This window comes from Wyeomyia smithii, chromosome 2 (assembly GCF_029784165.1).
Source record: "Wyeomyia smithii strain HCP4-BCI-WySm-NY-G18 chromosome 2, ASM2978416v1, whole genome shotgun sequence".
NCBI lineage: Eukaryota > Metazoa > Arthropoda > Insecta > Diptera > Culicidae > Wyeomyia > Wyeomyia smithii.
In genome coordinates this window covers 70,046,437-70,065,922 of record NC_073695.1, presented here as the reverse complement: position 1 = coordinate 70,065,922, position 19,486 = coordinate 70,046,437, and the positions used below count along the sequence as shown (strand labels likewise).

Below are 19,486 nucleotides of genomic sequence, written 5' to 3'. Positions count from 1 at the left end.
TCGTTCACCAAAGTCATGTAATATATATTACATAGAAATATAGGAATAGAGATAAGTTGATACAAAACAAGCAATAATACTAGAAGCCACCATTGTCGTGTGACATGCGAAGTGCATCAACCGTTTAGTATACTCGCACACAAAACACACGCCTGAGTTAAAGTGATGCATGTAAAGGAAATGATAATGATAGAAAATGGGAAGGAAAGTAAGCGGTGGAAGCTATTACTGCACAGCATTATAGAGATGAAATGTTTATTGTTTCTTTGCAGCAACACCAGACAGCAGTGACAGATTTGTTCGCATCATCGCGCACACGGTTCGTTCCTTTTTTTTTTTAGTATGTAAAGTAAACCCTCGAAAAGCATGCAGAAAGAAATTGTCACCGAAAAGAGAATGTAACAGAAAACTGGGAAGTTGATTTCCGTATGTTGAATTGTTAGATTGGAACAGGAACCTCTTTTACCACTTGCCAGAAGCTACATAATGGGCACTGCAAAGCCGTTTTCCACAAACAATCAGAAGAATTTGCGACATGATTATGTTAGTTTGCACTAACATAGTAGCAAACTCTTCCTAACTCGAGTACTTCAAAGGACTTAAAAGTAATTCAAGTAGTGATATACCAAACCAAATTTTTGTTGATGAGAATGAGATGGTCAAATTTAGTGTAACTCTAAGTAGCTAATTAGTGATTGTAAGTTAATTTTGTTTATATGCGATTATTTACATCTTTGATTAACTAGCATTTCAGACAAATGTACAGCAGGAGAAAAAGCAATAATGACAATGAAATTCGCATGTGTGTCTGTCTTCTTCAAAATTGTTGCAGATGTTCTGGTGTAGTGTGTAGAACGCACCTTTGAGAGGAATCGAGATAGCAGTAGTCGGAACTATCTGCAGCAGTAGCAGCATCAGTTGTGGCGGAAACAGCAACAGCAGCACCGCCAACAACATACGGTGAGGAGGTGCAGGACTGGTAGAGTAGCTGCTGGGGCGGTCTCCGGTGGAACGGTTTCCGATGCGATCGAGGTGGTTTCTCTGACCGACCCCCGCTGGCAGAAGGATTCTTCGCTGAGAGACTGGACCAGGCAGTACTGGAATCTCTTCCGGAAGCGGTTCCGGGGTCTCGATACGTGGCAGCACAGCTGCCCAGCACACGTCCTCCACCGGTACCGGTTCCGGTTGGTTTCCTACACCTGAAAGAGCCACAACAGCTCAGCAATATTGACTCCGTCTTAACAACGAACGCATGGGAACGCAAAGCTATAGCTATTGCATTACTATATAGGATGGCTTACGCCATAGTTGCTGAATTTCGTCGAGCTCAATTAATTGTTGAGTAGTGAAATAAGAATAAGCTAGATGTCAAACCTTTTAATCTTATAACAGTTTTTAAAAAAGATTTTCAATAATGCATTTTCCGGAGAAGTTCATTGAAATAATATACGCAAAACACAACAAAATAAAAACAACAGGTATTATTATCATATACCTGTGAACCTAAATAGTTAAATGAACCTGTAGTGACCTTCATGCTATTGAAGAAAGTCCATTGTCCACGCGAAAGACTAGATCAAAAGAAGGAAACAATTTATTTATCATGCCCGTAGGTTCAATAACAACATCGGGCTTCATGTTAGTACAAATTACACAAAGTATTGCGTACTCAAGTGGTAAAATAAGAAACAAAATAAAGAATACGATAATCAACATGAGCAAACAGTGAACAAAAATTCGACCATCATGTTCTGTTTGCTATTCAAAAACACTCACAAAGAACTCGTCTATAACTCACCACCATAACTACATAAGTATATAGATAATAAATATTTCTTGAGACTGTCAAAAAACAAGAAATTGTCATGCTCAAAAGTGTGTGTGTGTCGGTTCAAACTCACTCGAGGAAAGGCAAACTATGGGTTATCTAGCTATTAGCACAGAGATAGGGAAGTACAACAAAATGAAAATTACTTTAGGTGGCATTAGAACACATACAGCATACACTAAACTATCGTCAGGAGCAAGAGCGATGCTAGAAAATAATTTTAAAAAAATCTCTAGACACTTTACGGTTGACAGCATATAGAAACTGCCGAATGAAATCCATCGTTACGACTAACAATAGAACTGTACACTTACTTGATGCACACACAGGAAACCTTCAGATTGGGGTCAGTAATCTGCCACACAGAGTTCGCATTCCCATCGACCGTGGCCGATAGACTACTATCGTTGTTATTACTACTACTGACAGTTCCGCTGGACGATGAAGATGATGTTGATGACGAATTCGATGAAGGATCCTTTGGTTCCGATTTTATGGTGACTCCACCTTCACCGACTGCAGAGCTGGGAGATTGCTGGGGTGGTGAAACGGCCGGAGCAACATGCATTATGCAATCTTGCCAGACGCGCTCCGGTAGCAAGATTGCCGGTGAGTTGTTAATCATTGCTGACGACATACTGTTTTGATTACCAAGATCGTTAGAGGGTGATTCGGGAACCGTGAGCGGTGGGTTCATGAACGGCTTCGTATCTCGAGTGTTGTCACCATAAACACAGCCAGTCGGTGAGTTGTTATTAGCGGCGGCATGCGACGGACTGAGAGGGCTTCTGTTGTTGTTCAGCAAAGAACTGGCTACGGCCGCCGTTAAAGAGGAAGATGCGCTTTGAGATGTTAATTTGGCTGGTGACTGCTGAATAGAACCGTTCGCTACAGGCGGTGACCAATCGTCGATGTCCGTCACAAGCACATATTTTGACGGGTAGCGCATTTTTATACCGCCTACAAAACAAGTATAATATTAGGAAATCTTAAAAAAAGTGTTTCTTGAATATGTTCACTCACCGGTCATAATTTCCACTATGGGAGGCACCGTGTCTGCGCTTTCCGACAGGTTAATGTTTTTGTTCGAGATTGGATAGAAGGCGCTCCAGTCGTCAAGAACTTTCTGCGTCTGCGGATCACTAGTCTTGTAGCTTTGACCAGTGAGCGTTGCAGCGAGACCGAACGGAGCTAGTATTACAGATCGTGGTTTCACGTCGCAATTACTGCCTTGTTGAACTTGAGCTTCCTCCAAATGTTTCACCATAAGTGGCCTGACTGGAGGATGCTCTCGGATATCCATTGAGGCACATACTGTGCTGTCCCCATGCACGAAAAAGGCGAATGAGAATGAAAGATGGAGCGAGCTGCAAATAATTAAAAACAAAACAACTGATTAAAACGTCGGTTTTGGTGGTCATTTTCATTGTTCGAGCACAACGGACAACAATGTCGATGGGGGAACGAAGACTTTCCTACCAACTTGACAGAAATGTCCCAGAAGTCCATCGGCCGTTTCGACTCGCTTTAGGAAGCTTTGAACTTTCCCACGGACACCCCTTTACCTATAGCTAAACGTATAGAGGCGCACAACTAACTGTGGGACAACACTTCCGTATATATTTTTGGATCAATCTTTTGCGCCAATTGGCGAAAGAAGTGAGGAAAGTAAGCACGAACAGGACGTCGAAGTTAATGGCACACTTACCTCTTCCCAAACACTCGCTCGCTGTTGGAACTCGGCTGTACGAACCACCTGCCCAGGCGGACGACATCCCGCGAAAGTAAACATCTGCGGTTTGTTGTCGTTACAACAGGTGGTGATTATGTGTTTTTGTTGAAGTTTACGATGACAACGAGGTGGGCACGGAAACAGCAAACGAAGCATTAAGTCATGAAATAGAAAAGAAAATCAGCGTTATTTTTTTTTTCGTGTAATTGAGAACTAGCACGTAAAAGTTCGTTTTCTGAAATATTGATAGCCGCGATGTACAGGAATATCTCGATTATACGCACCCTCGATTTTACGCACATTACCTCGATTTTACGCACACTTTTTTCAAATATATTTTCAATTTTAATGGTTTTTGTTGAATTTTGCATAATGCAGGATTACACATATCAGACATCGTTCACAAATAAAGGGCTGTCCAAATAGACTTGCGAATCTGCCGAAAACCTCCGAGATACAGTAACAACAACATCTCGGATGATAATGATAATGTCCACGTGGACACGATATCTGCCAAAAAATACATTGGCCTATAATAACAATTCTACAGATACTCTGATCTCATTGGTCATTATCAGCTATATTTTAGATAAATTTGGAATCATGATTGGTACAAAAACGACAAAATAAAATACTACAAAGTATACAGCCCTAGAGGTTGGATGAAATGGTGACGTGAGACTAAACACTATAATTAGAAGGATTTTTAGTTACAAAAGTTACAGAACACGCTGACAGAATCAATTAATTCTATCAGTGACTTCTCCTTTTCTAGAAATAGGGTAGGGAACATATTCTAAGCAGCTTTAGGAACCGCCTGTGTATTCAGACGAAATACTCGAAATGTTTAGGATGAAATTCAAACAGTAGTATATCAATCTGTTCTCTATCGTTTTCTCTGTCAGAACTTGTTTTCAGATTCTAAAACTAGGTTAGCAAACTTTAACAATCATCAATCAAAGTTACCAGTCGAGGGACACTATTCCAATCACCCCGAACCTATTTTAAGCAGTTTCCATCTGTTTTGCAGGCGTTTTTTTTTCAGCTCCCGAAGTGGCTCCTGAATGGCTGCAATATAGTTCGATTTGTTTCAATAGCAATTGTTCACAGATTTCTTTGTGATTAACGGTATTTCTTATATTCGTCATATAGACAGCTAGACAATCAACGTTTTCGTTTCCATCGTTGAAATTGTAGATATTGATCAAAATGCAGGAGCTTGAGGCCTGTTTTCTTCGACTGATTAAAATCGGCGCTACTGCTTAAGCCGTTCCCTACCCTATATATTTTTTTTTGTTCAAACAACATTTAATTGACACGCAAAGGCGTATCCTTGTTGTTGAAGAAGCACCAAGAATTTTGCTCAGTGCATCTTAATAAGAATTAATTCTATTTCCTCAGCAAGTTCCAGCAAAAATCGTAGCAATCAACAATTAGAACGATGTTAAAGTTCAAAATACATTTAATTTGTTTTTGTTCGACAAGTTTTTTTTTTTTCATTTACTAAATAAAAATTTTCACTATATTATGAACACTGCTAATATACGTACACATACGTATATTATTTGTTAAGTTAAAAATCACCATCTAACAATGTTAAAATATAAAAAAGGATCTGAATAACTTTGAGTAAATGGACAGAATGTTCACATGTACGAGCCGGCGATGTTACTGTTCTATAAATTAGTATTTTAAGGAATTCATTCCACCGATATTTTGCCGGTGACGAGTATTTAGTGAATTTGTTTAGATAAAATGAACCATATTTATGAGATAAACATTTAATCACTATCAGCAGCAGCACTGCAGTTTTTTTTCGATTGCACGCGAAAAGAAGTCGTGTACCACTGCAATGATAGACGACAAGAAACCAGCCGCGCTCTGCTCCTATGCTGTACGGTACTGTTGCTTTTATCAGCAAGTTTTCTTTCAAGTCATCAGTTTTTATTAGGCTTTAACAGCAGGTTTAGAAATTGTTCAAAGAAAAGGGTTGTTTGAAGCTTTACGAAAAACCTTTACCTTCGAGACATCGAATTAGTCTAAGTTCATGAAACCAAACATAAATTGACCTATTGGGACAGGGATACTCTGTCATTTTTTTTTTTGACGTAGGACTACGTCTTACCGCACTATATCGGGATACTTTCTGTAGAAACTAAAACCAAAGTGTGACGTCGGAATGAAAAATTTCAAACGGTAATACTGATGTAATCACATGATGGATCACAATAGTCCATATGCCGTTGGATTGATAAAATGATGGACAACAATCACTTCATTGCTAAACAGTGAAAATTGAATAAAAGTTTCAAGGTCGAATTTTCACGAACAATATATCAATCATATGCGAGCATGCCTAGCACAAACTTCATTAGTAGACTTCAACTGCCTGCTGCGATATCCTCTATATCAGCGACAAAAAAAAAATTGATAGAATCTCCCCGTCCCAATAGGTCAACTAATGTTTGCTTTTTTTCCTGTGTGGGCTCATCACTGTGACCAGAGATTAGATCTATTGTGATATTGCCCAAGTGTTTTCTGTTCTCCGCACTTCATATTATTGGCAGTATCACTGTTGATAGTAAGTGATACGCTTATCATTCATATCCGTGCTTGTGTGTAAGTTTTACCTTTCCGTTTCAAGCTTACTACTCTACTATACCGAGCCTCTGTCCCTCCTAACAATATCGCTAATTACAATTCCCTGGAGAGAACTTTCATACGTTACTCACACCAGTTTTATTATAACAGGGACTTATTTTTGTTAGAAGGAGAGTCAACAGAGGTACTGTAGAATTTAGATTGAAGGAAAGGTACTTGGTGGGAAGCCTGAGAATAAACCCATGCTAAAGTCCTTTGGCAACCAAATGGCCTGATTCTACTAAGATTCGAACCCACGACCATCCGCTCACCAAGGCGGACTCTGTAACCTTGCGGCTACGGAGCTCCCCCATGTTTGCTTCCCTGACTATTTTGATGCACCGAGCCATGTATGAATAGAGCGCTTTCTACTCGTCGTCTATCAGTGCATTTTTTTTAAAAGGGGGAATTTGTTAGTAGCTTAAGTATTAATGATAAATATTAGTAAGTAATGAGTATGTGTGTCCAATCACAAATGGTGACTTCTCAACACTGTTAGAAATTTGTAATTTTAATTGTTAGGATTTGTTTGCTTTCGCAATTAGGACTTATCATTCGTAGGGATTTAAATCTACTTGTCAGAAAAGGGGAAGTAAACTCACAACTAACCTAATTGCTAACTTATTGGCCATACAGATAGCTTATCGTAGCAATTGAGGATTGCAACGATTTTTGTCGAAAATTGTTAATAATTTTATTTGACATAGCTTCTAATGGTTCAACACCAGTAAGTCTATGTAATTCGAGTGTACCGGACCGGGGGACGCTTCAAAATCATTTTCAGAATTTTATTCTGAATCCTTTGGAGCGTTTTCTTCCTTGTTGAAAAGCAACTTGACCAGATCGGTACAGCATAAAGCATTGCTGGTCTAAAAATGTGTTTGTAAATCAAAAGTTTGTTCTTTAAACAAAGTTTAGAATTCCTGTTAATGAGAGGATATAAACATCTCGTATATTTGATGCACTTGGCTTGTATACTCTCAATGTGCTCTTTGAAAATAAGTTTTTTATCGTAAATTAGTCCCAAGTACTTAACCTTGTCGGACCAACTTAAAATAACCCCATTCATCTTGACAACGTGATTATTGTTTGGCTTGAGGAAAGAAGCCCTAGGCTTATGCGGAAAAATTATCATTTGAGTTTTAGAAGCATTGGGAGAGATTTTCCACTTTTGCAAGTAGGAAGAAAAAATATCTAAACTTTTCTGCAATCGACTGCATATGAAACGAAGACTTTTTCCTATTACGGAAATGCTTGTGTCATCGCAGAACAATGACTTTGTGCATCCTGGAGGCAAATCAGGAAGATTTGAAGTGAATATGTTGTACAGGACTGGACCCAAGACTGAACCTTGAGGTACACCTGCTCTGACAGGAAATCTATCAGATTTTGAATTCTGATAGACAACCTGCAGAGTTCGATCAGCAAGATAATTTTTCAAAATTTTGATTAGGAAAATTGGAAAATTAAAAGTTTGCAATTTCGCAATCAAACCTTTATGCCAAACACTGTCGAATGCTTTTTCTATGTCTAAAAGAGCAGCTCCAGTGGAATAACCTTCAGATTTGTTAGCTCGTATCATATTATATACTCTGAGCAATTGATGAGTTGTGGAATGCCCATGGCGAAATCCAAACTGTTCATTTGCAAAAATTGAATTCTCGTTGATGTGTGACATCATTCGGTTAAGAATAATTCTCTCAAACAGTTTACTTATTGAAGAAAGCAAACTGATTGGTCGGTAACTTGAAACTTCAGCTGGATTCTTATCCGGCTTTAAAATTGGAGTAATTTTTGCATTTTTCCATACTTTGGGAAAATATGCTATTTTGAAGCAGCAATTGAAAATTTTCACTAAAAATTCCATTGTGCTCTCAGGGAGATGTTTGATTAATATATTAAAGATTCCGTCGTCACCAGGTGCTTTCATATTTTTGAAATTTTCAATAATTGATTTAATCTCATTCAAGTTAGTTTCAATTATTTCTGCAGGTAAAAAAATCTGGGAAGAAATTAAATGCAATTGACGTGTGACTTCATTTTCAATTGGACTCACAAAATTCAAATTTGAGTTATGAACACTCTCAAACTGCTGAGCAAGTCTTTGAGCCTTTTGTTCATTGGATACAAGAAAACGTTCACCATCTTTTAAAACTGGAATAGGCTTTGAAGGTTTCTTAAGAATCTTCGACAGCTTCCAAAAAGGTTTTGAATATTGTTTCAATTTTTCAACTTTAGTCTCAAAATTTTGATTTCTCAGAAGAGTAAATCTACGATTAATCTCTTTCTGTAAATCTTTATAAATAGTTTTAAAAACAGGGTCACGAGAACGTTGATATTGACGTCTGCGGACATTTTTCAAACGAATTAGAAGTTGAAGATTTTCGTCAATTATTGGTGAATCAAATTTCATTTGAGCCTTTGGAACAGAATAATTCCTGGCATCAACAATTGCACATTTTAATGCTTCCAAAGCGGAATCAATATTCACTTCGTTTTGCAAATCAAGCTCATTATTGAAATTTCTCTCAATATGAGTTTTGTATCTTTCCCAATTAGCCTTGTTATAATTAAAAACAGAGCTCATAGAGTTTAAGACTGATTCATGTGATAAAGAAAAAGTTATTGGAAGATGGTCAGAATCAAAGTCAGCATGTGTGATCAAATCACTACATACATGACTTTGATCTGTTAGCACCAAATCAATTGTTGAAGGGTTTCTTACAGAAGAAAAGCATGTAGGACTATTCGGAGACAAAATAGAATAGTATCCTGAAGAACAATCATTGAATAAAATTTTGCCATTGGAATTACTTTGAGAATTATTCCATGAACGATGTTTAGCGTTAAAATCGCCGATTATAAAAAAATTCGAACGATTTCTGGTGAGTTTTTGTAAATCACCTTTAAAATAATTTTTGTGCTCGCGTGTGCAATGAAATGGTAAATATGCTGCGGCAATAAATAAAATCCCAAGTTCAGTTTGAACTTCAATTCCCAAAGTTTCAATAACTTTCGTCTCAAGATGGGGAAGAGCACGATGTTTGATTCGGCGATGAATAACAATTGCAACTCCACCGCCGGAGCCCTGAATCCTATCATATCTATGAACCACGTAATTGGGATCATATTTTAATTTTATGTTAGGTTTCAAAAATGTTTCAGTAATAATTGCAATATGCACATTATTTACTGTTAAAAAATTAAAAAGCTCAAAGCCTTCAGAACATTCCAATTTAATATTTTAATTGTTTTATTTAAAATCATTGCTAAATTTTAAATTAGAAACAATTTTAATAGTAAAATTTGTGCCTATTTGAATGGCTTCAAACATTGATTTTGCCTGCAACATGGCGTTCATAAGGTCGAACATTGCCTGTTGCAAAAAAGAAAGTTTACCTGCCGTAATAGGCCCCAGGCAGTTGACATTAGAAAAAATATTTTCGGCAGCAATATTAGCTGGAGTAATAGGTGTACAATTATTTTCTAGCGTGTTTTGCTTACCCATATTAACGGTCATTTTCGAATTACCAACACTAGGCGGTATAATGTTCGAACTACCTGTAACCTGTGCATAAGTTAATCGGGTATGCAAAGGAGTGGGTAAACTATGCGTCACTGGTACGCTTGGAGAATTTTGTTTTGAATTTTGTTTACCTTGCCTTGCTTTAATAATTGCTAAACGGGCTGGGCATTGATAAAAATTCGACATATGGTTGCCGTTCCAATTCGCACAGCGAAAATATTTACTCTCTTTCACAGGACATGTGTCCTTTTTGTGAGAAGAGTCTCCACAAATGAGGCATTTTTGGTCCATGTTACAAAACTTTGAACCATGGCCATAACGTTGGCAAACACGGCATTGGGTGATATGCTTTTCACCTCCGCCAAACTTTCGATATAATTCCCATTTTACACGCACGTTATATAAAGCATGTGCTTTTTCAAAAAATTTTAAGTTATTAACCTCACTGCGGTTAAAATGAATTAAATAATTTACAAGGGAAATTCCAGTTCACTGGTTGTTTTCGCCTCGTGATTTTTGTTTCATCAGAATTACTTGGGTAGGGGCTATACCAAGTAATTCTGTCAAAGTAATTTTGATCTCATCAACGGTTTGATCGTTGGTGAGACCTTTCAATACGACCTTGAACGGCTTGGCGCTCTTCGTATTATATGTAAAAAAATTATACATCTTTTCAGTTAAATACTGAATAAGACGATTCCAATCTTTCAATGTTTGGGCCAGTAAACGGCATTCGCCTCTTCGGCCAATTTGATAAGTAACTTTGACGTCGGAGAGAAACGTAGAGAGTTCCCTTTAAAAATATTAAATTCAGAAGCAATAGTTACCACAATAGGTGGAACTTTCTCCTTTTTTACAGAAATTTCACTTTGAATAGTTTTACTTTCGAACATTTCAATTTCGCCGGCTTCTTGCTCAGGCAGAATATCGTATATAAATTTTCACTGCATAAGCTAGTTTCAGAAAGAGATGCCTCTCTTTTCCTCCCCGTAGCGATGCGTGGTTTCTTTTTTCGTCCTGCCATTTCAGGTGATACGAAAAAAGTTCAAAAATAATATAAAATTGCAAGTATTGAGAAAGAAAGAAATAGGTAGTCTTGAGAAAGACTGATGTAAGTTAACTTCCAGGTAATCTTTAAAAGACACACTGAAAAAACACAAACTTTGAAGCTATAGGCAGTCAAAGACCAGTCCACAAGCAACCGAAAATACGTCTGATCTGTCGGGCAGCTCAAGACGCACTGACTATCAGTGCATTAAAACTCGATATTCTTCTGTGTGCAGCTAAGCCAAGTGATGACTACATTGTCGCTGTCGACGCACAGTGGACGTGTTGGGCTAACGCGTAGGTATCGTGTTGCGATCTGAAGGACAATCGAATTGCGTTTGAATTATCTTCTTCTTCTTTTTGTTTCGTACAGAAGGAGGTGCCGCACATTACACGCTGTGCCAACGGGGACAACAAAAATCTGTACGTGTCCCCGATCAGATGAGCATAACTAAAAAATTACAAAAATCTATCAAAGCGACATACAAATAACACATTTTGATACAATTTTGTTTTATTTTTCATATGATTTTGATAACAAAATTGAATCTGAACGAGTTATTATAGCAAAACCGGAAATAAAGTTGTTCTGAAACAAGGCAAACAAATTGTTCATCTTTAAGAAACAATGCACACTGGGAAAAAAGAAACCCGAATTCCCACTAATTTGAAGCCGCTGAGCTGGCAACCTGAAATATAGCATTTCTTATGTAAAATTGGTCAAAAAATCGATTGGTAATATTTTGTGCAGGCCACGGGAAAATGTCTATATTTCCAAAAATACGCAAAAACAGGGTGAAAAGGGGCAAAATAGAGCATTTCCCGTGCCCTGCACAGGATGAAACCAGCACCAATCGATTTCTTGACCAATTTTACATAAGAAATGTCATATTACAGGCTGCCAGTCTAGCGGCGATATATGGAAAAATCGTAACCCATATTTCCATTAAATAATCACCGCTTTGCTAACAACCTGAAATATAGCAATTCTTATGTAAAATTGATCAACAAATCGATTGGTGCTGGTTTCATTTTGTGCAGGGCACGGGAGATGGTCTATTTTGCCCCTTTTCACCCTATATTTGCATATTTTTGGAAATATAGACCCTTTCCCGTGCCCTGCACAGGATGAAACCATCACTAATCGATTTATTGACCAATTTTATATAAGAAATGCTATACTTCAGGTTGCCAGCTCAGCGGAATTAATTTAGTGGGAATTTGGGTTTATTTTTTCCCAGTGTGCATTGTTAGTAACAACAGGTTGTACTAAAGACGAACAATCAAAGATAGCCTGTAGTCTTGAAATGAAATATGAAACTATCGTAGTCCTACGTCAACTTTGCGGTCGTGTCTTGGATACCACTCTCCTACTTTTTTTTTGATATTGATACAGAGAAAATCACAGGGAATTGTCGGTGTCTTTTCATGACGTCTGTGCTAGGAATGCTCGTATGTGATGATTTCTTGTTCGCGTTAATTTGTCCTGGACACTTTTTATCAATTTTTACTACTTAGCAGTTTAATAATAATGATAACTAGCAAATTACAAAATTGTCCAACATTTCATCTATCCAACAACATATTAGGGATGTGCGATACTTTATCGATACCGCGGGTATCGATACTTTTCTTCCGATATACCGAGCATTTGGCATCGATACTTCAACAAGCATTATTATCGGATATCGATATATTTCCATTTGATACTCGAAAAATATCGGAAGAAAATTCGTGTTGACGGTGTTGCTTTTATTTGTGTGGTTTTTGCATGTGAAAACATAGGAAAGAAGGAAGGAAGTATTCTTTTGTTATCACGCACATTATGAAAATTACATATAAGTTTTCCCGCAGGTGCGAACAGTCTTGAAACTCTCTTTTAACGCTTTTAACACCGTCAACCCGAATTTGTGGAATTCGTTCGACAACGAGCAAAAACAGCAAAACAGCGCGATTTTTATCTTCCCAAAGTGTGGTTTTAAAACATTCACACGTAAATAAGTCTAATCTAGTAATTAAAATGTACATGTCATAAACACTTCCAGTGTTATTCGCTATCGACGAAATGAAAAGTAATAAACGCAAATTGATTGTTTGTGAAAATGGTTTTTTCCTACTTCTTACATGCCTGCGAGGATAGTTTTAGCATTAAAAGATTCAGCAACTTCTTTACTTTGACATCAGTGCCAACGGTGCTACGAGAAAAAAGTTCAGTGTAGGAAATCCGGTTTTTCGGGATATGTTAAGAAACTGGGGAATTTTTTGAATATTTGAACAGAATCTTACACTTATTGGTTCAAAGTCCATAAAATTACTGTCACAGGTTATCACAGGTTTTATGGTGATATGCTCCCGAAATAGTCCTTCCAGAACAGATTCCATCACCGTTGAAAATATATGATCAATTTGAAAATTTGGAAAATTTACTATGCTTATAAAGAAACCAATGCAACTCGCTCACAAGCAAAACTGTCAGATTCACGATTTCGTTCGTTTTTTCGTTTGCACTTTACCCGTTTCGATATTGCGATAATATTGAAGTATCGATACTTTAATTGCGATATATTTGGTACTTGGTATCGGATCGTTTCAATATATCGCGATACCAAATATCGATACCTTCGCTTCCGATTCCCATCCCTAAAACATATTGGTTATTGTTGTCCATCATGTGGTTACATTTACCAGTTTATTTTCCAATTTTACAGAATGCATCCCAGTATAAAAAAACCGACGTAGTCCCCACTACGTCAACATCCAGAATAATGTAATTCTACAGAGAGTTGTACAAAAATACTAAATAATAAGTCTAAATAATAAATAAATCAGTGTGCGATAAAATTGGAGCAGATGTGGCAAAATGGATCGAATTTGATGTTACTTTATTTGACTATTATAATTATAAATGCTTGAAAGATATGAGTACGAAAGCTATATTTGAACTAATTTTGCACTAGATAGCGCTCTTGTTAGCAAATTAAACCAGTTCAGCTCGAACTCCGATACATACCGTTCAATGAGATTATGTAGCGCCTTGAACAGTAACGATCGACACTCGTACGAAAGACCAGCTTCCCAAGAACCTTTGTCGCCTTCTGTGAATGAAATAGAGAATGATGAAAAAAAAAATTAACTAGCTGTTCAATAGATTACGGTAGTATGTATCTAATGAAATTCCAATCCTTTCTATCCTATATATTATCGTAAATGTGATACAGGTCAATGTTAAGCTGTGCTCCCATCATGCAACAGAGAAAGTATTGTGCATCTCGAACTGGCCGCGTCATTTCGAGGTAGCTTTGCGGTGTGCCTGTCACTTTTTGCACCATTAGGTAAGGGAGACGCTTTGCCGAAGTGACGAAGCACAATTTCCGAATCGTGTCAAATTGCCAACCACTTTACCCTGGGCACGTGCTGCAGTGAATGTTATGCAGCGACGCAACGGAGTATATACTATATGACAAGGGTATTTCTTCACTGAGAGTAAAAGTGAAAAATTTAAATTAAGAATTGTAAAAATGACTCGATTACACAATATACGGTGTGGGAAGATTTTGATGTTTTGGTGTGGGAAAATATGATATTTTCAAATCGATTAAATTGGTTTGGGTGTTTCGATAAAATCCAGTGCGTTTTTTTTAAACGAACGATCTCGTGGAAACTGACAATTGGTCCTGCCAATAAGACTTTTTCCGGCTAAGGATAACAAAATTATTGAATATATTGCAGAGCGGTTATTTGTTCATCTTGAACAAAAATTTTGACTCCTGCAAGGTTCTTAACTATATTTCTCCCTTCTCGACCATTCAAAGCAATATCCTAATTTCCAAACGGAGGTTTTTGCCTTTAAAACAATGGGCGTGGTTTCGACGAAAAGTACGAAAAAAACTCAGCCTATAAAATAGATCCCGCCATCATAATCGATGGTTTCCCTACCAGCCAAGTTTGCTCCCATTGCTCCGTCCGTAAATGTGGCATTTCCGTTTTCTCTACACTCGTCCGTCCTTGCTTGGTAAGCGGCAGCAACCTAGGCTAAGGCCTACAGTTTCTCCTCCCGTACACTACACGCAACACCCGAAGCCCAACGCTTATACTGAAACCAACCTTCACACCCACTCTACAACCTAGTATAGAAAGCAAATCGGAACAAACAAACGAGAATACAAACAGTGCTCCACTAGTGGGGGCATGCGGTCTGTCCGGTGGTGGAATTTCCATCCGTTGGCCAGTTTCGCTCGTCTACCATTACTACCATCAGAGTCTCTGTCGAGTGATAATTCCTGTGTAAACCTTCTTCGCTGCTTATGCCTTTATATAAATTTTTCGTTTCAATGTCGCGAATTGATATCGCATCCACAGAAGGCCAAAGCAAGAGTTGAGCCTGTATACTTTTGCAGGTATAAATAATAACACAATTTCATAACATTCAATTAAATGCTAATAAAAATTGTACACACAGCCAATCGCGGTTTGCTGTTCAGCTGCACGCATGCATGCATGCTGGGGCAGCCTTCGGTCGCCGATTGTGCACAGAAGAGCAAGCCGATTTAGGCGAGAACGTAGCAACCACCACAAACTCACCAAGGGAAGTTACCACCAACACAGTCCACAACTAAGCGGAACCAATACTCTCTCAGTGAAACGTCAAAATTCCTCCATAATTCTCGCCAAACATGTGAAAAGGGCCCATGTGCCTTATGTAAACAAGCCAAATTTTCTCGTTTTTTGATCAATACAAGCGAAATCTGCTCTTACCAATAAGATTTATTGATAAAAGAATTTACTCTTAATCAAACAATTTCATTTGTACGAGTAGATTAAGCTTGTATTCATTGAAAAACGTGAAATTGTGGCTTGTTTACATATGGCACTTGGGCCCTTTTCACATGTTCAGCGAGAATTTTGTCAACAGACCGATTGAACTCGAAGTAACAGCAGTATGAGTGACGCGAGACCCCTCCGCACTAACACCAACATGTTGCCGCTACACAACTATAATGTTAGGTGTTTATAGACACACACAACAGTAGACCTATCAAATGGATCATTAACACCAATTTATAACAAAATAACTTTCCTCTTGTGGCTGTAGGGTCGCTTCTGTTCTTTTACTACTTATATATGCTGTTAGATATGTTGCGTTTTTTTTTTGATGACTTGATAAACGCATTACATTAATATCTTCGCAGATAATCAAAGCGCTGTGAACGCCGTTGCGACGTTGAAAATCATTCAATTCTTGCAGTACATATTAGTGTTGCGGGAAAAAATTATCGGTTATATTAAGCTTTTTAATATGTATACATACAACTCTTTAGTAAAAATGTAAAAAAGTATTTGCTTATCAAACTATTTTTTTAAAATGAGATTCAATCTAGCGTGTGGCGCCCTAAGGCAGCATCCATAAATTACGTAACGCTCATAGGGGGAGGGAGGTACCCTTGAGCGTTACGATTTGTTACATATGGAGGGGGAAGGTAAGACCAGCGTTACGTAACAAAAAATCTCTGGAGAGACTCTCCAAAAACGAGGATTTTTTTACCTAGCAAATTCTTCTACAGCGTTACGTAATTTTGATGGGGGGAGGTGTTGGCGTTACGTTTCGTTACACATGGGTGGGTGGGAGTCCAAAAATTGGGGTTTTTGCGTTACGTAATTTATGGATGTCGCCTAATTCTGCGTACTTTGTATCAAAACCTGGATGCCGTTTAGTAATTAAGGAAACATAAGCAGAAAGTTGACAGCCAATGAATAGGAAATCACTGCCAAACATCATGTTTGAAAATCAACTTCGAATTATTATTTTTCAAACATTCAATATGCGCAGAATTAAGAGCCGCGCAGAATTGGGGCGCCTCACGGTAGTATTTAAATCACAATTCAGTAAACTCAGAGCAAAAGTTTCTGAACTATTGTTGGAAAATGTTCCACGAACATTTTTTTGTCAAGTTGTCCTTGATTTGTTTGTTTAATTAATTCTGAATAAATATTAGTAAATACATAATTTTTTTTATCACAAAACATCCCCCTCTTTAAAAAAATAAACCTGCAACTTCAACATTAACATTGAATTAGTTAAAAAAATAAAACAGATTATTATCTACCCTTCTTCAAAAAAGTGGCGGCACGAGTAAACATCGCCATTCGCCAGCCAGCTGCATGCCCCACTGGCAGCACTGCCAGCCTCTACCTTGATCACACAACTCGCGGCAATTACCGTTCCATCGTCGCTCACTGGGTAACTCAACTAGTGAAGGGAAATTCACATACATAGGCCAGGCCTCACTACGAGTCTAAGCAGGTTAAAAAACTCACCACATTGTACGCGAGCCCACATAACCGTACAAAACAGTACCGAATGGGTACCCGGTTGGGGCTATGGTATTTTCCTGCAAAGCGTGTCTCACCACAAACCCTCTCTTCCCCTACAATCCAAAGCGTTCGTCGTTGCGTTACATTGACTTGGGGGACCATGGGAAAAGATGTACACACCGCAGAAAGGAGGTCGCGACAAGTACGCTTAACCGCAGACAACCATAGCAGAGCAGCACAACAACGAAATTTGGTTGAACGAAGAAAAGTTTAGATAACATTATGCGGGTATATTTGCTGCGTTATTTTTTATAGATTGCAAAATAAGAACATTCAAGGTTATCATCCCCGCATATGCGAGGTATTATGCGTATTTTTCTTGCAACAAAAATCGTAATTCCTTTAACCCCTACTTTAAAATGATCCCAAGCTGTAATTGAAAGATTTTCATAGACGTCATCAAAGATTGTCGTCATCAACACTGACACGCAAGTAGAGTTAGGTTGATAACGTTAGGAGAGCTGTTAAAGAGGTCGCGGTCAGTGTGACGTCGTCACGAGCATTTGAATGTCTTGGTGCTTTGCGGTATCTTTCCGCAAATCCAGCGAATACTTATTCAAGCATAATCTGACTAGGAATAAAGAGTAAATATTTTTTTCTCATTTTTTTACTGCAAAATAAATATCTAAACACATAAATATTACTTACACTGATGCAAAATCTGCGTGCTCTATTAGCACATGCAGATAACACCAATGCAACCACATATTGGAAAAATAACTCAAGCCTCTGATTTGACGAGTATTTACTTTCCACAACTGAAGATTGATCAGTTCAAAACGAAAGCTCGGAAACGGTATCGTATGGCTTAGTAACATGCCGATAAACTTAATCGTTCGCGTTGCGCCAATTAAGCCAGCAAGGATCATGAATCACGCAACTGATTCACTGCAACGTGACTTTGAGCGCACCTCGCCGAACTTCGTTACTCGAAATATGCATCGCATAAAAGCCGTAAGGCGGTGGCAAAACACGGCTACACGGCATACGTAGCAGCATCTAGGAACTACTACTATTCGGCATCACTACCACTACTACCAGCCTACTACTATTAGCGGCATGCAAGAGGTTACTACAGAACGGAATCGAATTGGTTGTCGCCTAGGCGGACCATATGAAACAAACTTGATGAAAATCACAAATCTATTTTTAATTTGCATCGAAGGAGAAAAGGCCTTCCGTCGGGTCTAAATATAAGAACGTGTTAATTATCGACGTACAGTACGGCACACGAATGGATTGTAACGCGGATGCGAGTATTCTGTAGCACTGCATATACACAGCTCTAATGAAACGAATCATCACGCCTGTTTGGCCGGGTGCTAACGATACGTATTATTGGGGATCAACTTGCCTGCTTCAAACTTTATTTCACTGCACATCATTTGGATTTCACGAGCCAGTCACCGCTGCAATCGGAACTTTTCAGAGTATTGAAGATCTTTTTGTCTTTTGTGAATCATCGCGCAAGTCTGTGCTTAGGGTAAATCCATCAAAAATTTTGTAGACTTGACCCTGCTTATTGTTATTTAAGACTGTTGTCAGATAAATTAGAGTGAAAACAAAATAAACAAAGTAAATCGAAACTTTTGACTTTAATACGATTTTGAATTACTAACAAATCTATGGGAGCACGAGTCCCTTAAGATCATTTTCCACACACACGTAGCCCATCTCAGCGGCTAGTTGGTCCCAGTTATTCACCCTCATTTGTGCAGCATCCCGCATCACCTTCCAAATTTTTTACATTTCGTTTTTAATTATTGTCCAGTACATTGCGATTGGGCGGAAATGGGGCAATTGGGTCGGTTGATATCCTTTATGATGAAATCCACCTTGTTGCTATGGTACCACCGAACTACCTCCCGGCTGTAATGGCAGCTTTCCGAATCAGGTCAAAACTTCATAGGACCTCTGTGCACCTTAATAAACGATACCTATAACTCGCTTTATTGAGCAACTCTTAATTGTATACCTTGCGTGTAAAACCTTGGTTTCCCGTCTTCAGCTTCAAAGTCCTTGCCAGATCATTAGTTTTCGTGCAAATTTATCAGCGAAAACGAACTTGAGCTTGGCAGGTACCGTGTTGTGGTGAGATGAAATTTCGTTCCAAGAAGCTGTCCAAAATCCATCTTCACGTATGTTTCGTCGTCCATAAGCAAGGATCCTTTTTACTTCGTCAGAACCTTCTCATATAATTTTTAAGCGCGTGTTTCAGCCACTAGGTTTTGCCTAAGTGTCCTGTTGGGTTGCTTACGGGCACAGGGAGAACGTAGCCTCTTCGTAGACGGATCCTCCGGACAGTACTATTGCTAGCACCATATTTTTGACGATATCCCGA

At 38.3% G+C, this 19,486-nt stretch overlaps 1 protein-coding gene across 5 annotated transcripts in view; it reads right to left on the bottom strand.

Annotated features, from left to right (window-relative positions):
- The window catches only part of LOC129724963 (mediator of RNA polymerase II transcription subunit 13), a 90,993-nt gene that overhangs the window by 9,785 nt on the left and 61,722 nt on the right, over window positions 1–19,486 (bottom strand). For 4 of the 5 annotated variants that reach the window (XM_055680276.1, XM_055680277.1, XM_055680278.1 and 1 more), the window contains 5 exons: window positions 13,784–13,868; window positions 3,537–3,620; window positions 2,852–3,195; window positions 2,143–2,788; window positions 861–1,199 (listed from right to left, as the gene is read on the bottom strand). In XM_055680276.1, coding sequence (XP_055536251.1) covers window positions 861–1,199; window positions 2,143–2,788; window positions 2,852–3,195; window positions 3,537–3,620; window positions 13,784–13,868 — 1,498 coding nt within the window. The remainder of the gene's footprint in view (window positions 1–860; window positions 1,200–2,142; window positions 2,789–2,851; window positions 3,196–3,536; window positions 3,621–13,783; window positions 13,869–19,486) is intronic. The other variant, XM_055680279.1, reaches the window with a different exon arrangement.